Source organism: Calliopsis andreniformis, chromosome 3, assembly GCF_051401765.1.
Source record: "Calliopsis andreniformis isolate RMS-2024a chromosome 3, iyCalAndr_principal, whole genome shotgun sequence".
NCBI lineage: Eukaryota > Metazoa > Arthropoda > Insecta > Hymenoptera > Andrenidae > Calliopsis > Calliopsis andreniformis.
The window spans coordinates 29,005,044-29,030,833 of NC_135064.1; the positions used below are offsets into that span (position 1 = coordinate 29,005,044).

A 25,790-nucleotide genomic window follows, 5' to 3' on the forward strand; every position below is an offset into this window, starting at 1 on the left:
GATACAGTTCCTACGTGTCTAATTTGTTTCGAGGAAATCGGTAATTCTGTAACTATCTATAATACTTGAATGTCTTACTCTAAGAAATTTGTGATGTCTCTCCTGGAGCACCTCGACCAAGCTACACCAATGGTATCTACTTCGAAAGTCGGAGTCATCACGTGCAAAGTATCACCGTCCCGTTTACTGCAGCCGATTTTTTCCGTATCGTGATACATTCCGAAGCTGGAATTTAAAGCGAACACATAGGCGTTGTGAATCGTTCCATTGAGCGCAACGGGATGGAGGATTCCCCGGGATTCCAGCGGAATCGCACGAGTTAGCACGTGCTCGTTCACGATAGGATTGCAGGCAAATACGCGGGAAACGCGCTAACGAGGACGCATTATCGGGTAAATAAAAACAAATTGTTGAACGAAAGGGTTGGTGAGGTGAAATTCTCGGTCCGCTAGACAAGCGCGAGAATGGAACGAATGTTTTCAGTTTTAATCGTGACGATTTTTATCGCCGATACATTTGCACGAATGGAGGGGGGGTATAAATTTGTCAAGTATCGAAGAGCTTACAATTGGCTTTTGCAATTCATTTTTTAACTATAAAAGCATTATATTTTCTGATAAAAAAGGAAAGATGATGATGTATCTTTTTTCAATGAAATGCATTAGCTTTTATTCGAATATTTTTCTGGATACCTTACTGGGAATGGAAATATCTACTAAAAAGCACAAGATAATTTTAGGATTAGCACATTTAGCCATAGATCGATAGAGACGAGCAAAAGTTAATGTCACGTTAGCGGGACAATGATTTTGCTCACTTGTGGCCCAGTTCATGCGTGATCGTATGCGCCAGGGTGATTCCATTGTCCTCGTTGACGCTACAACTGCGATCCGGTTGGCACATGCCCGCTACGTGGGCCACTCCCAGAGTGCTGCACGGTGTGTTCGCTCTCGAGCAAATGTCCTCCCTTGTCACCAAAATCGCTACGTCGTGATGATTCGGATGCGAGTCGTCCGCCGGATTTAGTTTCTGTTGCCATTTGCAGAAATTGTACAGCGTCCTGTCTGCGTTTACCGTTATGTCCAATTCTTGCTGAAATAGATGCCACTTTGATCGTTTCGAGGCTCACAAGTAAACGATTACGAAGTATCGTCGACACGATCAGTCAGTCTTAGTCTGAAGGAATTCAAGTGTCAAATCGATTCGATAAAACTCATTATTCTGTTGAAAGAAAAATTGCTTCCACGAAATCTAGCAATTTTTCATCGCGCCTGTGAAAAATATCTCGACAGCAGGTGTATTTAACAGGTTGTTCAAGATAATACAGATCTGAAATTCGCACGTACTTCCGCGTCGTCCTCTTCAACGAGGATAATCCTGACCACGACGACGTTGATGAAATTGCCGATCGTGGGGTCCAAGTAGAGCGACGACACCATATTCATGATGGTCAGCAGATACGTCTCGACGTCGCCGTCCTGATGGAAAGCCATCATCGTCGTGTCAGCGACAACGAGAGCCTCGACGTGACGCGGCCGGCTGATTGATCTCCTGGAACGCTGCCATCGCTTCGTTTGCTGGTGTTTCCTTCGGCCTCGTCCTTGAACCTGAACGAGACCCGGCTGCGTCTGCCACTCGAGCCGCGTTTCCGTCAATCGCCTCGGCTCTGTGCAACGTTATCGGCTCGATTAGTCCTATCGGGTGTCGCTTCGAATTCCAACCTACGTAACAGAGGAGCTAATGTTTTGCGATAAGCTTTCAGTCTCGAAACAAACTCATTCGTTTCGATGCGTTGCAGAACTTTCAACATCTTCGTTGCCGATTACATCTCTTTTTAAGTAGAAACGCCTAACTCACTTATATCAGGGCATGACTAGTAATAAGAAGAGAAGAATTCAAAGAGAAATTGAATAGATCGTATCGAAGAAATAGAAGATCCCGTGAATGATCGTTGACAACGATAATCTTCAGAGTAACGTACGACTCAATTTCCAAAGGATTTGAGAAAAATCAGCTGGCCTCAGAAACTAAAGCAATCTAGCAGGTACAAAGCGGTTGTTCAATTCTCATAGGTGCCCATCAATCTTCTCCGGTAATTTGGAGTTCGAAATTGCTGACGCGCTATCTGCGAATCGGAGTTGCTTACGCGCATTCGCTCGCGCGCTATCTCGAAAAAGATGTACACTTGGCAGACACGTAAGACGCGTTCGCTCGATCTTTTAATTTATGCAAATTGCTTGATCGCAACCGTGCAATTAAGATTTCATGTGAACCTCCTATCAATAGGTTGGCCCGCTTCCCGAAATGGATATTCATTGTAGCTAATTACAGGTTTCCAGCGAATCGGATTATCCTATGTTGGGTGAAGAAGAGCCACGCCACGGTTCGTTCGATGGTCTGCTGTTAACGTATCAATCGAGGCGATCTTACTTCTACATCGCAGTTTCTCGCAATCGTTTATGTAATCTGCTGAAACGCGCCCCCGTCACTCGGCTAACAATTCCTCACTAAATTTCTCGAATTAATCGCGCCTGCTTGGACACCAAGGAAGTGAATTTCTGCCGGCTATTGGATTCTTCATTTTCTCTTTTGCTTCGGTATAGAATTTTCAACGAACAAACTGTACAGTAGGCCTTTTTTAAATGTCACAATTGGAAATTGGTATTTTTCCTTCTGAAGCAAAGTTTTCCACAAAAATTTCATTTCATATTAAGTTCTCAACGGAGATTAGTGTAAAAAAGTATTCTTACGACGAATGTAGGGTGGAGAGTTACAAGTCACTTCCTGCCCCATCCAGCTAGCTGATTCATTTACGTACATAGGAAGCAGTACACGAAAACTTGTTGGATTTACTTATTGTACTACGAACATTGGATTATCGCCAATGAATCAGTATTCTCGTTCTAGCAGTGGGTCCCTATATTAATTCATCGAATACCAAGATATAATTAGTGGCAAAATGGGGACGCGGCGGTTTTCTGACAAGCTCATAAATATCGAATTTTCATTTTTACCAGACAAGTATGGTCAAAGATGCTCGAGCCGGTAAAAGAACGAGCAGAAGGTGTCGTTGAAACGCCCACGTCTCCTATCGCTTCCAATTATATTATATGTGTAGACGGCATAAATACTTGTAATACGTGCCGCTGGAGGAGGAGCGGGACGCGAAGGATCGCGAAGGTGGAGAAGAAAAAGAAGGTGTCGGTTCGTTCTCGCCGTGGGTGCCGCTCCTCCTCCCTTTCTCTCGCTATTAATTATGATCTCGTCGCTGGCCATGAAGCTACACGTACGTAGTCGATTTTTCGTGCATTGTAAGTCCGTGTCGGTGTAATTAACGGAAGTGTCGCGCGTGAACGCCGACGCGATGCGACGCGATGCGACGCGATGCGACACGACGCGGTTCGGCGGATTGTAAACGAGGGGAAATAAGGCGTGGCTGCTGTATTTGTTAAAACTGATTTACGATCACCACTCAGTTTGCCTCTCGTTGCTGTTTGCCAGAGAAATAATGAGACCAGACTCATTTGTCGGTATTACCAATTTTTCAACATCTCGATCTACCTCAGAAAGGTAGAAACCTATAAAGATATACACATATGATATGTAATTGTATTCCATATTTAGATCTTACACTAACAGCAGTACAAATACTTAACGTTGCAGCTAGGTGGAAAACAAACAATTTTGGTTTTGCCAGTAAAAAACTTTTGAGCGTTGAAAATCAGCTAAGTTGGAGAAAAGGGAAATTTGTCTCGATTGATCAGTGTTTAGTAAAACGTTTCTGAAATTATAGGGACCAGTTGTGAACCAGTTCCAAGGTTACCAGCAAATATGAAAATGTTTCTCCTTGAAATGTTACACTTCTCTGTAATTAAAATATCTTACGGTAACATTATTGTGTCGTACAATTAGAAGGGAAAATTGATTGTGCACTCAAGTAATTGCATCGAATTGACAGTAAAGAACCAGGCATGTAGGAATAAAGAACTCAAAACTGAAACCGTTTAATTAGGAACTACCACATTCACCTTTACCGAGTATTAAAGCGGCCTTTAATTATATGGTTCCGTAATTAGTAGGGAGAAGAATATTGAATGGTAACATTTCTCGTACCCTCGAGCAATTTTGTCGATAAGAAGATAACGTTTTGCGTCGACATGACCACGCTTTGCAGTTCTCGTGTATCCAATTACTCTGTGGTCTTAGATGTACGAATGTATCTACTTGCGTAACAGGAAAAATGGAGAGAAAAAGGGACGAAGGGAACGGGTTAGAAAGATACGAGGGAGCTCAATGAATAAGAATTGCAAGCTATGGACTGATCATTAATAAAAAGAGTCAGTTTCTTGCGTTCAATCTCTCGTGGTTCAGAACTGGTGCTTTTAATTTTACAAGCGCGTTTTGGTCTCAATTTCAGTAGAATAAGAAAGCTAAAGAGACTGCTAACAGCCGCCTCTTCGCTCGATTTAAAGAATCGAAAAAAAGAGAAGGTAAGAAAGGGTCAGAAATAAAAAAAAGTTCTCACCGCGAGTGCCACAGTTTCTCTCGAGTTTTCTCCTCTTTTTTCGTCGACGTTTGGTGCGGCCGGCGGCGCTGATTTCGAGCTGCAGCTGATCCGCGGACCTACGGAACACGAGATGGGGCCTACCGACCAGCGATTTCCGGTGGAGCCCAGCAGACGAAGGACCTTCGGCGCCGGCGTCTTGCAGTCTTTCCTCCAGCCTGACTCGTTCTTCTTCCGGGGACACAGCGACTGGTTCCAACCAGAACTGACCGTGCTTGCCGCGCAGCATGCCCGTCTGAAACACGAGACAGGGCTATCGTGTTACTCGGACTCTCTTTGTTCTCTCCTGCGTCTCGATGACTACTATGTAGAAGGAAATCCGTGCCGAGACGCCTTCGCGGATCGCGCGATATGTACCTCGTGATCTGGCTGCACTAGCCAAGCTGACCCTCCTATTTCAACTCAATTAACGAGACTGATCGCGAGACTTCATTTTTCTTCAGTTACTTTATTTAGAGATTCTGATACACGATTCACGTATTTACTAATTCACTTCCTGGATGGTAACAGATATGTATTAGCTCAATTATTGTGCAGGCATGAAATTGATTTCGAAATTAACTCGGTTAATCGTATCGACATGATCATTAGAGCAGCATGGGTTAGGTATTTCATTTTCAAAGATTACAAAGGTATACGGAGAATGAAAACAGTCGAGTTCAGTGTACGTATGTCAAAGTAAATTCTATCTGTCAAGTTCTGCGCATTGTCAGTCGTTCATAGTTTTGCAACGTTCAGACAACGGCTGTTTTAAGAGGTACGTATAGTGTTAGGTCTGACAGATAACACACTTCCGAAACAAGAAACGACACATTGTAAATCGATTCCAATGCTATTACCCTACGTTTAGATGTACCTATGTATTTCCTGTTATTAGTCATTTCTAACTATTGACACGATTCCCTACTACTTGTCGAGCAGCGATTGATCGATGAAATACAATTACATTGTTTGTAATCTCTCGATAAGTTCTCACTACGGAATAGTACGTCTACTACTATTAATCGATTTAATAAAGTACATTCGATATTACTGAAGAAGTTTTTTTATTTGGAGACCATTTTAGAATACTAGTTTTAGCAAGATTATAAATTGTTGTGTGTTTGATACCAAGAATTGTAGAGAAAAGTCTAGCGGGCAAACACGAAGGGCTCGGAAACATAAGCAGAGAGCGAATCGGAGTTCGCCGATTCGACTAGGTATTCCTCGGCGGCGCTGCGCGGCGCGGCGCGGCGCGGCGACCGTGAAAAATCATGGCGTGGCGCCAGCATCACAAAAGGTGAACCTGGAGAGGGACATGCCTCGCCCTGCCCCGCTGTCGAAAGAGCTCAAAGTGAAAAAGGTCCGAGAGCATGATTCAGCGCCGCATGGGGCCTCACGGCTTCACCATTCCACTTCTTCACCTTCCTCCCCTCTACCTTTTTCGTCTTCATCTTCTTCTCCTGTTTCGCGGCCGCCTCTTCTTTTTTTCTATACTTTCCTTTCATCTTACGCGCGCAGAAAGCCCGATCGACTATATAAGGAGTGATTTGTTGCCACGGTGGCTTCAACCATGCCGCGGACATTGTCGTTGGCTCGGGTCAACGATCCGCACGATTTTTCTTTTCTTTTTTCGATCAAGGATCTTTATTACCGATGGAATAGAGTCTATTATCGATCAGGGCACTCTTCGATTGTGAACAATTTCTATAGGTCCAACACTAGGCTCGAAAAACGTTGACGACGTTGTCCCTTTCCAATTTAGTAACGATTTTGTGTATCAAAACGTCCAGCTTTACAATCCACAGTCTACTGCGCAGCGGGCGCAGCGGGCGCAGCGGGCGCAGCGGGCGCAGCGGGCGCATCGTACACGAATCGTTGTCGTGTTTAGAAGTTCATTAAGAGCTGAATTTATTGTGAACTCGATATTTTCGAGCTCGCTGACATTCCCATAACTGGTTGAATCTACATAAATTGCTCCTGTCGCATAAATTCACTACCCTCCAAGCGACTTATAAGCGGAACCGGTTAACTGCAAAAAGTATTATTATTTACTGTACACTTATTTCTCACAAGATTCACCATTTTTCTTCCAACTTGCCATATCGAATTAATCTAAATTTATTTCGGCGAAGGCGCTCCTGTTTTATGAGCAAGGTCGATGATCCATTTAACGTTGTATTTCTTCTTTATTGATTTTCGTCTCTATAACTTGATTTAAGTACACCTACATAAATCCTAAGACTAGACAGCTGTCAGGATGATGCAAGAAGGGGTGACTGACGGTGGTCACGTTTAGATTTCTTGTTCTCTTCATGATTCAGATATGTCAAAAGGTGAAAGTATTGCCACCTGAATCCCAGGAAAAAATTCTTGATAAGAACTAGCTAATCATTCAAGATATGAATTCCTTGAAAAGCTGTGTGGATGGGCGCGGGCAGTCAGCCTTCGATTCTCGCGTGTACGTGGCGATTAGAGGAGAGCGTGACAGATTCGGAGAGGCTTCACCTGTGAAGACGCACAATGTAACGCATAGCCAGTCATAAATTATTTGTCACGTTCAGAATGAATCGAATCCAAGGGGGCGACCGTGTATACTTGCTCCAGAAGCGACCCTTAGGATGCATTCTGGCACAATTAGACAAACAAAGACGTTTAAATAGGTTACCGGTCGACGATGTATCGTCATATATGTAAATATATTTACTTGCAATTGGACGTGTTCAGTTGGCGCGGCCCGATGAGTCCGACGGAGCGCGCGTATGCTCGTATCGTGCCGGATACCGAGTAACGAACGACCGGCAGATCGCTGGATCGATACTGTCCTCATTCATTTCCCTTCAGTAAGGGAAAGGGAAGCGGTAAGAGTAACGCTTCGCCACAACGAAATTACTTAATTCGATGGGGGTTTCGATTCCTGCATCAGAAATGATCGTTCTTCGGTAACCGATCGGATCGATCTACGATCATTTTCTGATCACTTACGGAGTGGTTGGAAGCCAAAAAGCTAGTTCACGCGTAACGAGATATAAAGTGTTTTTTCAATACCTTTAACACTTTCTTCGAGAAATAGTCGTTCAGACTATAGTGGCCTTCAGTCAACATTTCATTAGTCATTAGATATTCCCTTCAGACTTATCAATTACTTTTCTACTTAGAAGTAGTTGTTAGAATTAGAAGACTGTTGCTGGCCGTTGTGTTAAAGAAGCTTTCTCATCCGAGTTTTCAAGATTCGTCCGCGATTGCGTGTCTCGATCGGCTGTTGACCCAAGCATCTCGCTTAATTAGCGCAAGGCTGAGTTAGATGAAAAAAAGTTCCGTTTAACGACGGAAAGGTAGAGAAAATCGCGGAGACGAAGGGACAGTGCGCGGTAGGTGGGATTAGCATAATGCGCGGAACAGGCGTTCAGACGTGGAACGGCACGATTGTGGTTAGTTAATGGTGACCGAGCAGTCATTATTCTCGTGCGGCAATACGTTGCGATCGTTAAGGTAACCTTACCGTGCAACCTGGCGGCCCGATCGCCTATATAAATTATTATTGTGCGGCCAACGAGGTGTATCGATGGGCGGTCGCAATACTGTCGCACGTCGACGCCCATGTTTGCCGATTCAACGCCGCGCCTTTAGCCTTTTCATACCGCGCCGTTGTAAATCGCTGCCGCTTTTGTCCAAACTGATCCGCGCGTAACACCTGCGATCGCTGATAGAGAACAAACTTTGCTATTTCCGATCACTTTTCAGGCGCACGCGCTCCTCTGAATCACACCAGTAGCTTAAAACTCCTTTGCGTACCTTTAGCTTTGCTCGTTTACGGTACAATACATTACGGAGCTGGGTCAATTTAGAGCCAAAATAAGTAGATTTCACCGATGCATATCAATACTTTTGTCAGACATCAATTATAAAACTCGTTGATCCGTTTAAAGTAGGCGTTCAATCAGGGAAATTTATGGTAGGTTTTATGAAATTTTGATAATAAAATTGCGGGAAAACGGTACTCTGTGTTTTCTGAATATTGCATGTGCTATGCAGCTGATGCTCGTGAAAGATGAGGTAATTTATATCAAACAAACGTTGACAGTCTGATCGGTTGAATTATTCAATAGCAATCAATTTCTATTGCAATATCGGAAAAATGTTTACTGAAAGGTTGAAAAAATGTTGTGAAGCTTCTATCGAAATATGAGAGATATTGCGTGAATAATCAATGATTGTGGCAAATATACGCGAGCGTCCCTCTCTTAACTTTCATCGACCTCGGAGATATGTCGTCCTGATTTGTTACCGTTACGAACGGCCGCTAACGAATGTCAAAGCTAATTGAATTTGATTGCCCGACGGCCTGTAAAGCATTACGTTACATCTCGGTAACAATAGCCCGAGATTTGTCACCTTTGCAATTCTTCGTTTCGCTCCTTTGTTTTCTACCGATTTTCATAATTGCACGATGTCACCCTATACAGCCATTGTCAATAGATTACAGTCGATGATTACATCTACACTGCATCGTTTTTTAATGTCTCTATTTTTTTCTTCTGACATATTTGCGACATGAATAGGGGAAAACGACAGATAAGAATTTCATAAATATCCAATAACTTGTCACCTTTCCAGATCAGAATAATTGAAGATTCATAAGGCTTGTTGCAACCTTATACATAATTAATAGTTTCATATCGAAGGTTTTTTAGTAGAGTTTCCTTCCTTATGATGTCGAAGACATACCTAATTGTAACTGAAAGTTTCTACTGTAGACCATTTACCTACCTATGTACTTACTTTAATTTCAAGTAATTCATTCGATACTGTGGTCATCGTTATTTCGGCGAGTAGGAGCCTATAGCGTCCGGACAAACCGCACTGTGGATTCCGAATTAACATTTCATTAGACAAGCCATTTCCTGAATATGTACAACCTCGGTGATTCGAGGTATATTTATGAATTACCAAGGTTCTACATATTTTATTTTTAAATCTTTTCAAACTATCGGTAATTCCTACAGGCTAACAATATTTACTAGGTACTTTTTTATGTCGCTATGGCTATTAGGGCTCGAAACATTTCCGTCAATTAATATCATCCCCTCAGGCGGAATTTCGAGAACCTCTTTAGATCTACAACCACTCTCATTAGACAGACCAAATATGTCCGTACGTATATTTAGGTCTTTCAGAGAGGAACCATCTTCGACTGACTTCGACGAGCCGTGCTATACATAGGTCGAAGAACGTTGCGTGGCAGAAGAGGCTGTTGCGAAATGATGCATCGGAACGAGTACCAGGATTACGCCCTTCTACTACGGTAGAATTGATTAACGCGTCGATAAATTATCTTAAATGTCAACTGTGCGATATCGTTTGCGCTACACCTCGACGACTAATCATACGAAGGATCTACAATGACGTCACTACGACCGATCGCTCGTTCTTTTTATATCGAAGATAAGACGCATTAATAGGCAGCATGACTGTGAATATTTGTCACGAAGCTACAACAATTGAAGGGAGTTGCGTTTGTTATCATGATGCTAGCTTTGAAAACCCTTTTCCTTGTAATCCGTCAGGATACATGTTGTTCTGTGGTCGCTTTGCGTTTCTTCTAATAGTTGAGCATCTGAGCTGACGCGATTAGCGATTGCTTTTATTCCACCCTGTACGGAAAGCCGTCCATTCAGCGTCGGAAAACGCAAATATAACATTTCAATTCTGATTTCAAGGTGGTTATGATACACTATAGAATATTCATATCGTAAATTAGAAGATACACTGGCAATATATGAACCAAAATCTTTAATCGTGTAATCAGGGTTTCAAATAGTCCATTTTTTAAAAGGGTGTTTTTCTTTCAAATCTTTTCTTTGTTTTTTCCCCATAAACAGGTATGTATTCAGATAATTTGGTGTATTAGTAAAATTTGAATGATCAGTTGTTAAGCCTTATTATATGCTAAAAAAGACGTAAATATTGTTAGAGATTTAAATAGAGTTCCGCGCAAGACGGAGAGGAATTAAAGTAGTATCTCGTCGGAGGGTTGCTATGAGTCCAAAGCGTAAATAGCTAGCCGGACATGTCAAGAAGAAGCCATCAGGGACAGGGTATGTACTTTTTTGGAGCAACGCTCGATGTTGATGAAACCACTGAGAGTAGCGGAGTCATTACTGTAATTAATTACATCGTCGATCAATCACGTTGACATTAAAAACGGCGCACAACAGGGACGATTAAGAGTGATCGATATTGGATCCGCGGCCATTAAACTAATCTTTAATGAACACGTGGGATGGAAGTCATTTTCGAGAAAAAAAAAAAGGAAATTAGCATGTTCCCGCATTCTCGGTGTCTCACAATTTCCTTGGCCTTGTCGACGCGTAGAAAGAAGCAGACGAAGAAGAAGAAGAAGAAAAAGAGGAGGTTGGCGTTTCCCTGGGGCAGTGGAACCTCATGATTTCTTGATAAAAGGCATGCAAGTTTGTGTTCCCCGGGGTTACTTTGAGGTGGACGAAATTACCCGAAGCAGATAGAGAATGGGGTTGCATGAAAGGTAGAGCAAAGGAAACGGTGGTGAAGGAGGAGAAGAAAGAGAAGGGGGCAAGGATCTCGATGATGATAAATGCTTCCTGCGGAGAAACGTGATTTATGCCGTTATTAGAATAGTCGCCACGAACCTCCCGTGTGGGTGGCGCATAATGATCGCTACCATATACCTATGTATGTGTACGCTCTCCGCAGCTATTCGACGGGTTGCCTTTAACAAAAAAAAAGCTTCCGTTGCTCGATGATTGCGACGCCCATAAACACTATCCGCATCGGCGCATTAGTCGCTTATTATCTCGCCGTTGCGTCCTAAGCCTTCCACACATTTTTCGGATCCCCGTCGCGTTTCCATCTTGGTTGGCATTCCGATGGATATTTCTTGACGAGGATCGCTACACGTACTCAGCATTGGACTTATGCTCAAGTCACAATTACATGCTACAAATGCGCTCCAATTAAAGAATACCTTTTGGATCTATTTCTATTATTTACGTTCTTCTCATCCATGCGATTCATAAGTTTCTGCTTTGTTCTTGATCTAAGACTACTGATTCAAGAGTGGTAGGGCAAGTGTCTGCTCATTTAGTAACTTAGTACCTATAACTTTTCATAGGATTGATAAATGCTTGATAGATAAGTATGATAAAAATGACGCATGTTTTGCAACCCCTCACCATTGCAGCGGTTTCGCCATGAAGAAGTGAATAAAGGGAGCGATTAAAAGGCTAATTGCCAAAAATAATAAGGACCACCCATCCTCCGTTTAAATCCTGCTAAATATATACGCATTAATTGGATCGGTGAAGAATCTGCACTCCCCTGATTAGCTATTATCGATAATTATATGTTAACCGCTTCGTATCTAGATCCGGCCGAGCACGTACTCTCGAACCTGTTCCCCTACAGCGGGGAGAATATTGAATCAAATTGCGTGCACGTACATGCGTGTATACACGTGAACTGTATTTACGCCTTCTAACCTCTCGCTACTAGCCAGACATACTCGTAAATAATTGGTCCGCGGTATCGGTGGCCATTGCGTTACCATCATTCAATTTCTGCTTTGACAATTTCTGCTTTCTCAGACTCAACCTTCAATTTATTTCTAGTTCTTCACGAATCCGGAGCAATCCTTTGTCAGATTCAATATCTTTTGCCTCCATAAATAATAATAATTGCTTTTGCGTCTCCGTAGATGGAACGATTCTTTGAGGGAAACTGAATCGATGGCATCTCGTTAATCCTTGCTTCGGCGATCTTCCTTTAACGTGATCAGGAAATCTGTTGTAGCTCGTTAAATAGCTCTACATCACAGAAGAAGCAATCGATGAACAATCTACTCTCTTTCGTTAGTACGAGACGGAGCTGTAAATAACCGGAGCGGTTTATAAGCAATTTCTAAACGCGTCGTGTTGGGTCTATTATTTTTCCACGGCTCTTCTGGTCTTTCAATCGACGGCGTGCATCGTTATCTTCGCTTCCGAGCATATATTGCGAAACAAAGAATGGGTTCGTGACTACTCTTACTCTTTGAATTCGGTTCGATTTCACACATCGTATGCGTCTGATTTTCTTTTTAAAGTTGCCTACTCGAACGTCTGAGAGGGAACGCTAACGAGCTACGGGTAACTGCTATTTGCCAAGGAATGGGCATCACGCGAGAAGATGCATGTCCACGGCACATTTCGCAGTCGCCGTGACCGAGGCTATCGTAGCTCGCGATCATTCTTGGAAATTTAATAGACACGTCCTGCCGCTATATCCTTGATCCTTCGACAACGATACCGGCCAACCTCGAGGACTTCGTGCAATTCGAGATAACAGATAAAGAAGCCACACCTTTCGGTATCCTGATGATACCTGCCATTCCATTCTTCCTTTGTTTCTTCCTTTCTCTGTAGATGAAATCGTTGTTCGTATTTCTTCGGGAGGGGGAACGAGGAGATAAGATTCGCTACTAGGGGAAGGTATAGTATATCGTCCTAGGGTACGATTGTCGTCGTTGACATTATAATACGGCAGTGGACGTACTGTTATTTAACACTATCGAACAAGTTAGAAAGTTCTGTAAGATATTCTTTGAATTTTTCACAATTTCATAGTAGCGTAACGCAAGAGTTGGAAAGTTGCCGCAAAGCGATCACGATACGACATTTCGTCGGTACACTGACAAAAGGGTGGATCAAGGGTGTCAAATTGAATTGTAACTAACGTTAAGCGGATGGAATCGAGAGCACACCGTCGAATTAACCCTCCGCGCCGCGCCACGCCGCGCCGCGCCGCGCCGCGCCGCGCCGGATAATGCCATTACCATGGAAGCCTGAAATTACTGAACATTACGTATCGACGGCAATTAGACCTGATCCTCTTGCGTGCATACGTGTGCAGGCGCGTGTTCGCCTCTATGGAAGCTAGAACGATTACTTCATTTACATGCCGCGTAAATACGCGCGTTCGCCCGCTACGTGGCCAAGCCTAGATCCTCCTTGATTACATTCGATTACGAAGATTGTGCACGGTATCCGTTCGTCCGAAAATTACTCCCTAGAAGGAATGGCAGAGGGAGAATTCACCGTCGGATTCGAGGGTCACGTTGCTTATTAACGGTCGTTAAACAGCGAGACGAATCGCTGCCTCGGGCAACGTTCAATTATCATCATTCGGAAATTTCTCCTCTACTTCCTTTGCGATATGGTCCCTGCTAAATGATGGATTATTGAGCGATTTACAATGAAGCAAATCACAGTACAGAAATATTCATTTGCGAAGAGCCATTCATTTGTGAAAAAAAAAATCGATGTACGAAACGCGAATAAGTTGAACTGAAAAGTGAGCAGCTGCCGTTGCTATTTCTACGGAATACGAAATAAAATTCTGGAATGAGATGTTTGCAGCAGTAATCGCAATGGCAGTCGACGCGAAATGCAAAGGATCCTAAATTTCGAGTTGAAAGGTCGCCCCGGGATTTCAATTTGAAGGGTTGGCGCTTTATGATTGCGCGGCAAGTTGAGATTTAAGATCTGACTAAAGTACAGGTACGGGCAGGATTTGCGATATTAACTTTTACAGCAGATTCCACGTGAAATGTTCGCGCCCACTTCTGCACCTCTGTTCCGACAGCTTTATAGCGCTATAAAACGGAATATCACACGTACGAGAAATACGGGATACCGTTTGGAAATGGTTGCCGCGCTTTGGACGCGAGCACGTGGACACGTGAGCTTTCAACGAGAAATTATTCATTGTTGTACCGCAAGGATCTATGCTAATCCTTCGCCTCCTGCTACACCTGCCGCGCTCAAGAGATTACAATTCACGGTATCTCTTCTGGAAACTTCTTTCCCGTGATCTCCAAGTGAAATATCAGACTTCAGGCACGAAGTAAGATCTTGAAGTTTCCGTGGGATGGGTCAGGGATCAAGGTGCATCTCTCCTTAAAAGGGTGGAGAGGGGCCTCCTTGTCTCCCTGACCCTTCAATACTCTTGCGATACTCACTTATGTGTCCCCAGGGGAGATCTGCCCTCGCTGAATCTCGGGAGGGATCTGAGGAGTTGACGAGATCGGCTTCTATTTATACCCTTCTGAGAGAACGAGATAATGACGTCAATTTGATTGATCGGTCGATTGAAGTCGCAAAATCAAGCTATCGAGGAATAATTCGCTAAAGATTGATAATATCCGATAATGTAGTGATTGTAATGACCCTTCAATCTACGCGTGATATTAACAACAATTGTGCCTACTGTTTACTACAAATTGTTAATCATTTTTATTCCGTAATAACCAACTTAGCACCGATTGTTTCAATTTTTTCGTAATTGCATCTTGGAATTTGTATAATACATTGGTTAAATCCATTACCGCGAGCGATATGCAGCTCCACGGGCTCTCTAGAGAAAATTGAGCAATTACAGAGCTTTGCGTGAGAATCTGCTTCCTACAAATGGAAGTTTCCTCAATTTGCTAGTATTCGTTCAACTGGGCTTAGGTACATTGGTTTACATATGCAGCCAAGTTTCGTTCACGATAGGAACGATCATATGTAACGATCTTTTCTTCATTTTCAAATGAATGTTCTCTTTTGAATCAAGTCTTATTGATCGTATCGAAGTTTTTTCTATGCACTCAATTTCCTAATGTAGCATGAAAAACGTCTGAAAAATGTAATTATTAATAATTAAACGTAATTGTTTTCGAATGTTTCGAAAATTAAAAAAGGTATTCTCCAGTTTAGGTATTCTAGAAAGTGCAGAGTCTGGAGGAAGAAAGAAGAGAAAAGTCTGATCCTGACTTAAAGCTAGAAGTAGAAAAGAGAGGTTCGATAAGAATTTGCCTGGAAGCTGGTAGCGCGTCGTAGATAAACGGTCATAGAGAGGCGTGTGCGTTTACAGGTGGACGCGGTCTAGGTGCGCCGTCATAAATCTGCCAAGCCGTGGCAAATTAAATCATTATCTGGAAGCTGCGAGCAAATTGCACCGATGCATGCTCCGAAGCTCCTCCTCCTTCTATATACTCTCTTTCCTTTTTTCTTCTTCTCTTCTTCCTCTTCCACATCACTTCACGATCATCCCCTTCTTCTTCAACCATTGTTCTTGCGCCTTTTCCCTCGTTCTTTCTTACCACCTCTGCGTCCTTTTTTATTTCTTTTACACCGTTACCGTGATTTTGCGCTTGTTCTTCCCACCAGAAACTTCCGTGGAAGTTCCTACCGCGGTACCGCAGCCGCGTGCCGAGGATATATGTTAACATTCGTAAATTTTGCCTTTCGGTTTTGCCAGCCAGACAAACTATTCCTGCCGTGGCCGACTTAGAAATGTAATTTTGCCGAGTCGATTCCACGAGATCCAGGCCACTTTAAGCGGAGTTTCAGTTGCCACCAATTGGGTTTACTTTATACACGCCAAATGAGGAAAAGGAAGAAATGTGGTGACAAAGCATACCGTAAAATATTATTAGATATCATTTTTTATAATTGTTTATCGGAAGAAGGACAAAACTTGGCAAAGCGATAGAGAATTGAAGCATTCAAATTCAAAGTGACATTCGTTATTTTTTTACTTTCCTACTACGTAAATATATTAATGTCAACATACGTTATTCAGCATATAACGTATCACGAGAAAACGAAAATAGAGTGCGAAGGGGGATTCAGTAAAAGGCTCAGCATTATTTTCTAATGTAGAACAGACAGAATCAATTTGAAAGCTCTTCGAATTAGGTAATATTTTCTGGTAACCCCCTCTTTCTGTTTTGCATTAGGACTGTGATTCAAAGAATGATAGTATGAGCACGTTTTTCAAAAAAGAAATTTGCACATTTGAACTTTACAGATTTACAAAGCGATTTAGAAATCAAAATAAATTTCATTTTCTCGTTTCTGTGATATAAACAATGAGTAGTATTTTCGAAAGAATGTAAAGTAAATCTGATGATTTTGTTTCAACTTATTGATAAATAACACAGTACAATCTGAACTTGTAAGAAAATTCAAGTAGAGCATCTGCATGATATGTCAGACGCGACAAACGTGCGTTACGTTTCCCAATAAATACGTTGCGTTACCAAACCGATAGAGTACTACATATTCAAGAAAAATAAGTACGAATAGGAGACATCTTTCTCTTGTATTTTTTCTGAGAAAGGAGCACAAAAAGGAACACAAAAAGAAGAATAAAAATAAGAAAGTAAAACTTACCAAACCATCGCAGGCGGACAAAGCGACTTGAGAATCAGGATGATCGTGAATGAAACCACGATAATGACATTTACTCGATTGATTTTTTGGGCGGCTGCGTATGTGAACATCTCGCTTTCGTCTTTCGACGACCATCCCAGGTCCGATGAAGTCGTCCACGGCCGTCAACTGGATGTGGTACTCCTTACCTGCGACCGATAATCGGTAATGGACCTCTGGTCCATCTTCATGGTGGTGGTGAGTCACATTATGCGAGATAAGCTCTCCTCGGTGAGTCACTTTTCGCGGCATCACGATCTCGTGACCGTGAACGTGTTCCTCCAAGGTGTATATGCCTGAAGCGAGAATCGATCGAGTTTAGTTTCTGACGTAGGACAATTTATCTGAAGACAAATTGTGAGAGATCTATATAGCGAATGAAAGAGAAAGTGAGTAATAGTTATTTTATTTCAATTATTCGTAACGTGTCAAAATGAAATGTGAATCATGTGTAAACCCAGTTGCGCTATCCATCTTCTGTAAGAACGTTCGTTTTCTTTCAAATTCGTTCCTAACGTGCGATAAATCTCACCCGAGCGTTCCGCAAGGGGACAGTGCGTGCGTAAAATAGCGTTATATATTTATTGACTATTTACTGACGGTCGCAATTTCATTCGAGCAATAGAAGATAACGTTTATTGTAGTGCACGCAAGTGGGCAGACTCGTAAACCTGGCTCAGGGGAGGTAAATTCAACACAGGAAGGAAAGCGTGATTGATAGCGAACACCCGCCGTTAGTCGAAACAATATTTCAAATAAATAATTATGTTAACGTTTCCTTTATGTTTCGTTAAGTTATTTCAATATGATACATGAAGCTAATTAACAGCCATTATTATTACTCTTGTGAAGTTTTGCAGACAGTCTAAAAATGAATTATAATTCAATTCAGTTAAAATTGTCTACAGTATAAGGAAGCATACTGGATCATAAAATATTTCTAAATGTAGCAACCATTTATCATTTTTAACTTTTTGCATAAAATACTGAAATAATATTGGCGTTGGATCAAGAATTTCTCACTTACTTTTATACTCTGCTTAAACAATAGAAGAAGTACAACTTGTTTATCTTATTTGTATTTCGTAAAACTCATTATGAAGTGAACAGGATGCCGAATAGGATGTGCAAGTTGAAGCAGAAGTATTCGCGTCGAATCGGATATTTTCCAACGCTCTCTTCCATCTTTTATTCAGAGAATATGATGCGCATTCCTACCGTTGAAAATCACGTGACACCTCGTTACACCTTGTTCCTTTTTTCCTTCTTCTCTAGTATTTCCTCACTTTCCTTTTATTTTTACAGCACCTCATTATATTTGAAATTCATGTTTCGCGCATTCATTCAAAATTCTAACGTAATTCATGCAAAATTTATAGATATCTCGTTTTCTAAAATTCAAACCAAAGGATATAGAATCGAACGTAAAACGATGTTAAGATTCCTGTAATGATTGCCAGATGTAATGGAGAAGATTGTAGTAGGAATTTGTGTTGAAACTCAGATAGATAAAAACGCATTTTCGAACATTAGGCAATCTTTGCGCATTTAGGTATAGTAGTTACTAAAGCCGCGATTTTCCAAATCCGATTGAGAGTTGAAGTATGAAATAACGATTTGAAGAACGTTTGCTTCTTTACTTAGAGTAGCAACGAATGTGTACGTTGCGTCGTAATCGAAGTGGTTCTTAATGCTACTAAGTATGCAAAGAGTAAGACGAGAGAATACTGATAAAATTCAAAGGAAATTTGAAGAAAGAAAATAGCAAGGGTAAGTAGAAATCCAAACTAGAGCTAACTTGGACATTTCGTTTCTGGACCCACTGGCCTGAAATGACAATTATATAAAAAACGAAAATTGTAAAAGGTTAGCAGAGAAAATATCGTGGCGTAGTGTCGAGGTCGAAAACGATTTAGAGGAATAATGGCGTAACGAGCAAACGAGTCGACGTCGACCACAGTATGTATGAAAAGCGGCCTCTGTTGAGTGTTCAACAACGCGAGGGCGAACGTACGACAGTTACGCACCGTAAAACTGGTGTAATAATTTCCGATTGATTTAACGGCCCCCGCATATACGGCAAGTAAATCGTTTAGAAAGGAACCGTCGCGCCGCGTCGTGGATTCGATTAATGCGCCTGTTTCAAGCTTGCCATCGGTTTTCTACGTTTTCACCTTTCTGACAGCTATTTTTTCTTCGCTCCAGACCGCGGAAAGAGAATGTTTCAAGAGTAATTTGTTAACAGGGTGTCGGTGTTACTGATAAATCTCAATCACGGACGCGAGGTGTCGCGAAGGGCTTTGGAAAGCGCAATGACAGAGAATAATGTTACGTTTCGTCGTCTGTTGCGTCGTAAGGCAGTAGCGCCTGTAGATGGATGATTGTGTCAGGGGTAGAAGAGAATAGGAGTATAGAAATATCTGGTAAGGAAGTCTCAGTTCCCTTTTCTACTGATCGAGCGATACTTAAAGTAGTCATGAAACTGAAATTGCAGGATAGTTTCTATCAGCGAGAAGAAAAAATGTGGAACGACGTCGCCCGTTTCATTGAAGACGATATCCGATCTCTGTATGCAGATTGGATCGCAGCGACGCTAACTGTCAGACCGTTCTTACATGAAGACATATTGCCGCAGCTGAACCGTGCCTGCATTCCCGACGTCCTTTTCTCCCTGTTCTCCTCGGGCAAAGGCTAACCACAATTATTCTATTAGGCGTTAGATCACCGTCGACAATAGTAAACGGTGGTAAATCGTCGAAGCGATCGATCTGTAGCAACCTACAACTGGTTTAGGCTTATGTTCGGTACCCTCTGCGCTTTTGCTCTTTACGATCGCATTTATGGCCACGAATTTCGAAGATGAATAGCCAGAAATTAATGGTGCGTCTTGTTTTATGACCTTGTTTTTACTGCTACTAATTTTAATTGTTCATAAAAAAATTTATTGCATGTTAGAGCAACGTTTTTCATTTTTGCTAAATGTCAATCTACATACGATTGACATAATAACGCGAAAGGTGCACCTATTATGTTTATTTCTGGTAGAAATTTACAATCAGACAAAGTCCACGAGATTGAAAGAGGAAAATGAAATAAAGCCAATAACAGAAAATTGATTAGACACCGCGGTTGGCGAAATGACTGTAGGAGAGCACAGGATGCACATTGTTGCCTGACAGAGGATAACGAACATTGGTCGGTTCGTACAGTTTATCGGTTAATTTCATCTGTAGATTAATATCGAGAGCTAATCAGGCTATTGGCGAGTTCACGATGCGACGCGACGCGACGCGACGCACAGCACAGCACAGCACAGCGGGCAATCCGACGCGTAGCCGCGAGGGGAATTATTCGAGCGATACAGCTCGTTACGAATAGACCGGAAACGGGAGCTAAAATATCCCTCCACAATTCCAGTAGTGGTTCTTCGTCGCGTGCCGGTATAAATTTTGGAAAATGTACGGCCGTCGACGAATGATAAATGTAAACGACCTTAATTAATGATGCACGGTAAAGACATGGTATTATATGTGAACCGTGAACGGAATTATGCTAGAATAAATGTAGAGTATGTACGGTAGCGTTTCCTGCGGCCAAGAATAATTTCGGACTATATATATTTATAATTAGGCAGGTATGCAATTATTAAACTATGTAGTAGATGAAAGAAAAGTCTACTGAAATTGCTGTATATTTAGAAGGTGAAAACTGTAATCCCTGATTCCTGTAATTTTGTAGGTTAGAGGAGTGCAAACGTTTCTTGATGCTAAAACCATCGTATTCTATTTTCTCGACGTACTAGTTTAACTTGATTCATTTCGAGAACACAAATCTCTTTAAGTTTCAATAATGTGGAAATTAAAGTCCTGAAAAATACTTTGGAGACTGTAAAGCGACGATCTCGTAAAATCTCCTAGTTGTTTAGCCTCGATTTCAGATCACCAGAGAGGTTGAAGGCATCTAAGGTTGATCAAGATATCGAAGCCGATCGTAAAAAAGGATTTACAACGGTTCGATTTCCATCGCAATCGCGATAGTCGGAACCGCGGGTGGTTCGAAACTTTGCTCGACGCGGCAGTAGCCTCGTCTTGGAAAAAACGCTGGTCGATGGATCGATCGATCGATTGAACGAACGAGCGAGCGACAGCAGTTTGCCGCTTTCCACGCTCGATACAGGTTTCTGCGGTGCGGATAAATAGCTTGGCAAAGAGAAAGAGAGAAGTAGAGTCTAGTGCATTCGGTGAGCGGTATAATCATCATTATCCTATTATCATTAAAGTTGGAAAAATGGCGGGTCGACCAATCAGCGTGCGCCTCGAGCGAGTCGGGGTTAACTGCAGGTGGGGACTCAGTTGAATACTTGGACCTCCCATACAGTCTCTACCTACTGCAATGATCCTGTACACCGATCCTGTGCACGTACAGTCGCCGAGCCGATCCTTCCCACACCGTTAGCTCCCCACGTATGCATAACCGCTCGTTTAATTACACAGAATAGATGATACGTTGCGTCGAGTCGCGTCGAGTCGCGTCGAGCCGCGTCGAGCCGCGTCGAGCCGCGTCGAGCCGCGTCGAGCCGCGTCGTTGCTTTTTCTAATTACACGGGGCTTACGCGTCCAGTTATTAATTAACCTATCCTACGCGATGACGGACCTGCTCGCTCTGGAATGCGAAACAATTTTTCCTTTCTTTTTCATTAAGACAGATTCTATCAGAGTCTTAAATAGATCCAGCACAGACCTTCGGATGTTGAAGAAGTAGTAGATATTCGATGTTGGATCCTTTGATTATCACTTTATTGAACGCAGTATTGGAAACCACGTACCTACTGAATCCATCTAGCTACTAATCAAGATGCTTCAATTTCTCAGGCTTGATTTCTACGAATCCATACTCGCGCCGAAAGGATCCTAGTCATACTCTGAATAGAGGTTCTTTTCTAGAGAGTCGATAATAAATTCGTGGCACGTCGAGGAGCTGTGAGGATTCGCGCAACCTTAGATTCCGGTTCCAGTCGGGTCGCGGCGAATGCTGCCCCAACTTCCAGGAGTTAAAGTTATTAGGCGTTGGGACGATACTTTATCGTTCAGACCTGGTATTACGGTAGAAACCAGTTCCCTCGCTGGGATGACTCACTCCCGGGCCCATCTCGGACCCCATCGAGCTCGACTGCGCAAAAATCTTCGCCCATTAGCATATACCTACTTATCGAATTCATTAAGGTTCCCGCGATAGCCATGGAAACATGCTGCAACCTCGATACACCACGAATCTCCGCGCTCTTCTTCTTCTTCCTCCGATTCGAGCTGTTTTTAATAATCACCTACCCGAAAAGGACGATCATTTTCAGACGCTAATTGAACTTTTATAGGTACCTCGTTAGCCACGATTATCCGGGCCACTCACCGTGTCTGCAATTTCATGCGATGTAATTATTATTTATGCGTTCTAGTTAGTTCAATTCTGGAACATACTTTCAACTAATATCATGGAAGTCTGGTTTCTACTATACAATGATTTAGTGTATTTATATAACATTTACATATATTTTCTAAAGTCTCATTCTTATGAACAATAAACAACTGTAATATATTAATTGTCTACACTTTTCAGTCAGATTTACAAAATGCTTTAGGTATTAAAGTGGATGACTGAGTATCTATTACTATTTCAAGCGCAATTTACATTGTAATAGTTACTGAAACGTATGTATATTGTAATTATATTACTGTTCATCGTTGCAGCCTATTTGTGCTTTGACACGTATTCACTTTAGAATGTTAAGGTGCAGCCGTATTAGTATCCATATATATGTAGAACTTCTATTGTCAAAGCTGCTTTCCTTTTTTCTGTATATTCATGAACTGTTTCACTAGACTGAAATTTAACACTTTTCCATTTTTTGCAAGGTTTAAATTTTCAAATTTGAAAAATTGCCATAGTAGTTATTTGTTTGAATTTTTGAATTCGAATTTCTGATTCAGAATCGCCTCGGTTTGCATTTAAATTCGAAAAATGAAAAATGAAAAATTCAACGGTTATAAAAAAGTGAAAGCAGTGACAGATATTTAGATACAGCGGAAGGTAAGTGGTATTCCGCGGCTAGTAGTGCAGCCATAAAATTGATGAATCTATCTAAAAAAATTTGTGATACGAATTAACTTTGGAGTTTACTTTTATCGACAGAAATTCTAAATTTCTTTCATTGTATCCCTATGATTGGAACAATAATTGTGTTCACGGAAAAATTTCTTCCCGAGATGCAAGTATTTACGTGAGAGTTTCATCGCAAAGTGATCAGTATAAATGAAACGCTTCTTTGAACTACATCACATCACGGAGCAATCGTGTCAAGAGAAAACCCGGACTCGTTTTCTCGATGCAACAGATGGCTTCGCTTTTACGGGGAATTAGACGATTTCGATTGAACAAATCATGCCTCAAGGTTTTCCGTTAGTATTAACTCCCTGTCGAGTGAACGCGACGACAGTGTTTCATCTTTGCGATTAAAAATATTTCATCGAATGCTAGTATATGTGTTCTTAAATAAACCGTTCAATTTTCAATAGCCTTAGAATTCTGTGAATAAGTGAGGATTAAAAGCGTGAAGAATGGTTTTTTTTAAAACTACAGCAAAGTGTGAATAAAATTAGAGATTATTATCGAAGAAAAGAGGATTTGATTGAGTGGATCAATGATAACGGTATTTAGAGCTTATTTCCTACTTGAAAAGCATCAGCTTTTGATTTGATGGAGCAGACATTACCGAATAGAGCGCAACAGAAGACATTCAGTAGTAAGAGGGTTAATTTCAGCGGACGCAGCGCTCAAAGAACAGAACACGGTTTGTAGCGCAATTTTCCGGGTATTCGTCGTAGCTCCGGTCGGAATAAGACTAGGTCAACCAGAGACAGCGATTAATCATGGCGATACAACTTAATTATTGTCCACGCCTTCTTTAACGCAATGCGTATCTATTGTACCGTGTGCGTGCATGCGTTCTATTGGTTCACTTGCGTCTTTTGTAGCGATACGATAGACGGATAGATTTATTGCTCTGAGACAATATCCTTTAGGTACATGAATAATAGCAATCTTTAAAAGACAGTGGCACTAATAAATAAGAACACGCGTGTTGCTAAAATATGTTCAAAGACCTCGATTTCGACAGACTGCTTTCAACTTAGCAGACGATGCGATGAGAACTGAAAACTATTAAATCTTTTATTCGGTATTTTATACAACAATTGATCGAATAAGGTTTTTTGCTCGGCTGAAAGGAAACGATTCCGGAATGATTTTTTTCGAGACAAGCCTACCAGCTGTACGTGGGTGTCCACATACTACTTGTCTACCAAGCGAGCACAATCTCAACCTGTCGTGGCTCGTTCGTTTTTCATTAATTATCTTGGGCACTTTTGCAGATAGGATCACGCAGTTGGGCAACTTTGACGCTCGAAAAAGTGGAAACTTTCGGTTTGATGGATTTATGAGAACGTGAGCGGACTCTATAAACCACAAGCATTTTCGTCCGCAAGAAAGTTCGATTTATATTGCGTCTCGCGAGAATATGTGATCACGGGGACGAAAACGAAAAACGTGCTAGCTACCTTTCGAAATTACATTGGAGAAAAGTGTGAAGCCAGATTTGGACAGCTTTAGACAAGCAGTAGCTCACGTTAGTCGATCAATGTTGCCCAGTGATCTCAGGCGTCTATATATCTACTTTTCCAAATTTCTTACAAAATTATTTGTACAATTAGCAGGAAATTTTTGCTAAATATGTGTCGATTGTTAGAAAGCATCAAATTTTCTCACTTTTATAAAATGTACGTCGATATCGTATAGGAAAGAGTTTCTGAACAGCACCGTCCAAAAACTGAACTATGCTCCCTTTGTCTCCCCAGCTCCTTTACTCCCGGTATTAGAGCGGATCGTCCTTATCAGCTAAAAGGGGCTATATCACGATGACCGGCTGACGAATTGTTATCGCGTGGACAGCGTTGTCTTTGCTACAAAACGTATCTATCTTCTGCCGCGGTAATAAATCGCACGTATAACCGGCCATTTACGCGAGCGCACTTACGTCCTGCGCTCGCTTGCTACACGAATCTTATCTTGCTAACCATTTTCATGGAACAAGAACTTTCGAGATATTCTTCACTCGAGAATCACCAACACCCCCTCCGGATAACGCGCAAAATCCCGCCGTTTTCTATTACCCTTCCGTATTTCCTATATTTTATCTAAATCTCCTTCTTTGCGAGCATCGTTACGATAAGAAGGATAAGTACAACAAATTTTCCTATCAGTCTATGGTTACCTGAATCGATTGTGCAGTAATTTCAAGAAAATAGGATCGTCGTTGATTCGAAAGAAAAAGTCCAAAGAGCCTTCCATTATTCAACGTGTAACGTATTTATAAGTACTTTTTCCTTTTGCTATAGTAAGTAATAAGCTGTTGTATATCTGTTTAGAATCTTTCTTTGACAAAGTGCGAGACAAAAGGTACAATGGGAGGAATAGTTTCAGTTGGTTTGTTCCAGAACCCTAAGTAACAAAGTTCGGTGTCCCAGTGGAGTGCAAGTAACATTCTCACCGAATCATCCTGACACACGAGAAATTTCCTTGCCATAGACGCCAGCGAGTCTTCTCTCACGAACAAGGCAAGAAGGTTTACACGATTTCCCACGGGTCATTTGATTGCGATATCCCCTGTCGAACAATCGATAAATCTCTCTTTGCTGTCACACGAAAGAACCAACGCTAATTATCTCACCGGAGAGTGAAATGTCTCTTCGAAGATAGAGAAAGGAAACACGATTACTTCTGTACCTTTTGTCACCTTCGCTGACAGGAAACTTCTAGGAAAGTTGAAAGAATTTTCGCTAGATTCAGATAAATGAAATCTCGAGATATGGCGTAAAGGTGCAAGAGAAAAAATTCCAGACGCTAAATATAGGGGAAGGCTTCTG

General features: G+C 41.8%; 1 protein-coding gene across 2 annotated transcripts in view; it reads right to left on the reverse strand.

Moving 5' to 3' along the window:
- LOC143188877 (A disintegrin and metalloproteinase with thrombospondin motifs 7) overlaps window positions 1-25,790 on the reverse strand; it is a 51,967-nt gene that overhangs the window by 4,459 nt on the left and 21,718 nt on the right. For both annotated transcript variants that reach the window (XR_013003582.1, XM_076393375.1), the window contains exons 4-8: window positions 16,777-17,111; window positions 4,526-4,799; window positions 1,347-1,666; window positions 818-1,092; window positions 79-225 (exon numbers count right to left, since the gene is read on the reverse strand). Coding sequence is in view for 1 of the 2 variants with exons in the window: in XM_076393375.1 (XP_076249490.1) it covers window positions 79-225; window positions 818-1,092; window positions 1,347-1,666; window positions 4,526-4,799; window positions 16,777-17,111 (1,351 nt within the window). In the remaining variant the exon portion in view is untranslated. The remainder of the gene's footprint in view (window positions 1-78; window positions 226-817; window positions 1,093-1,346; window positions 1,667-4,525; window positions 4,800-16,776; window positions 17,112-25,790) is intronic.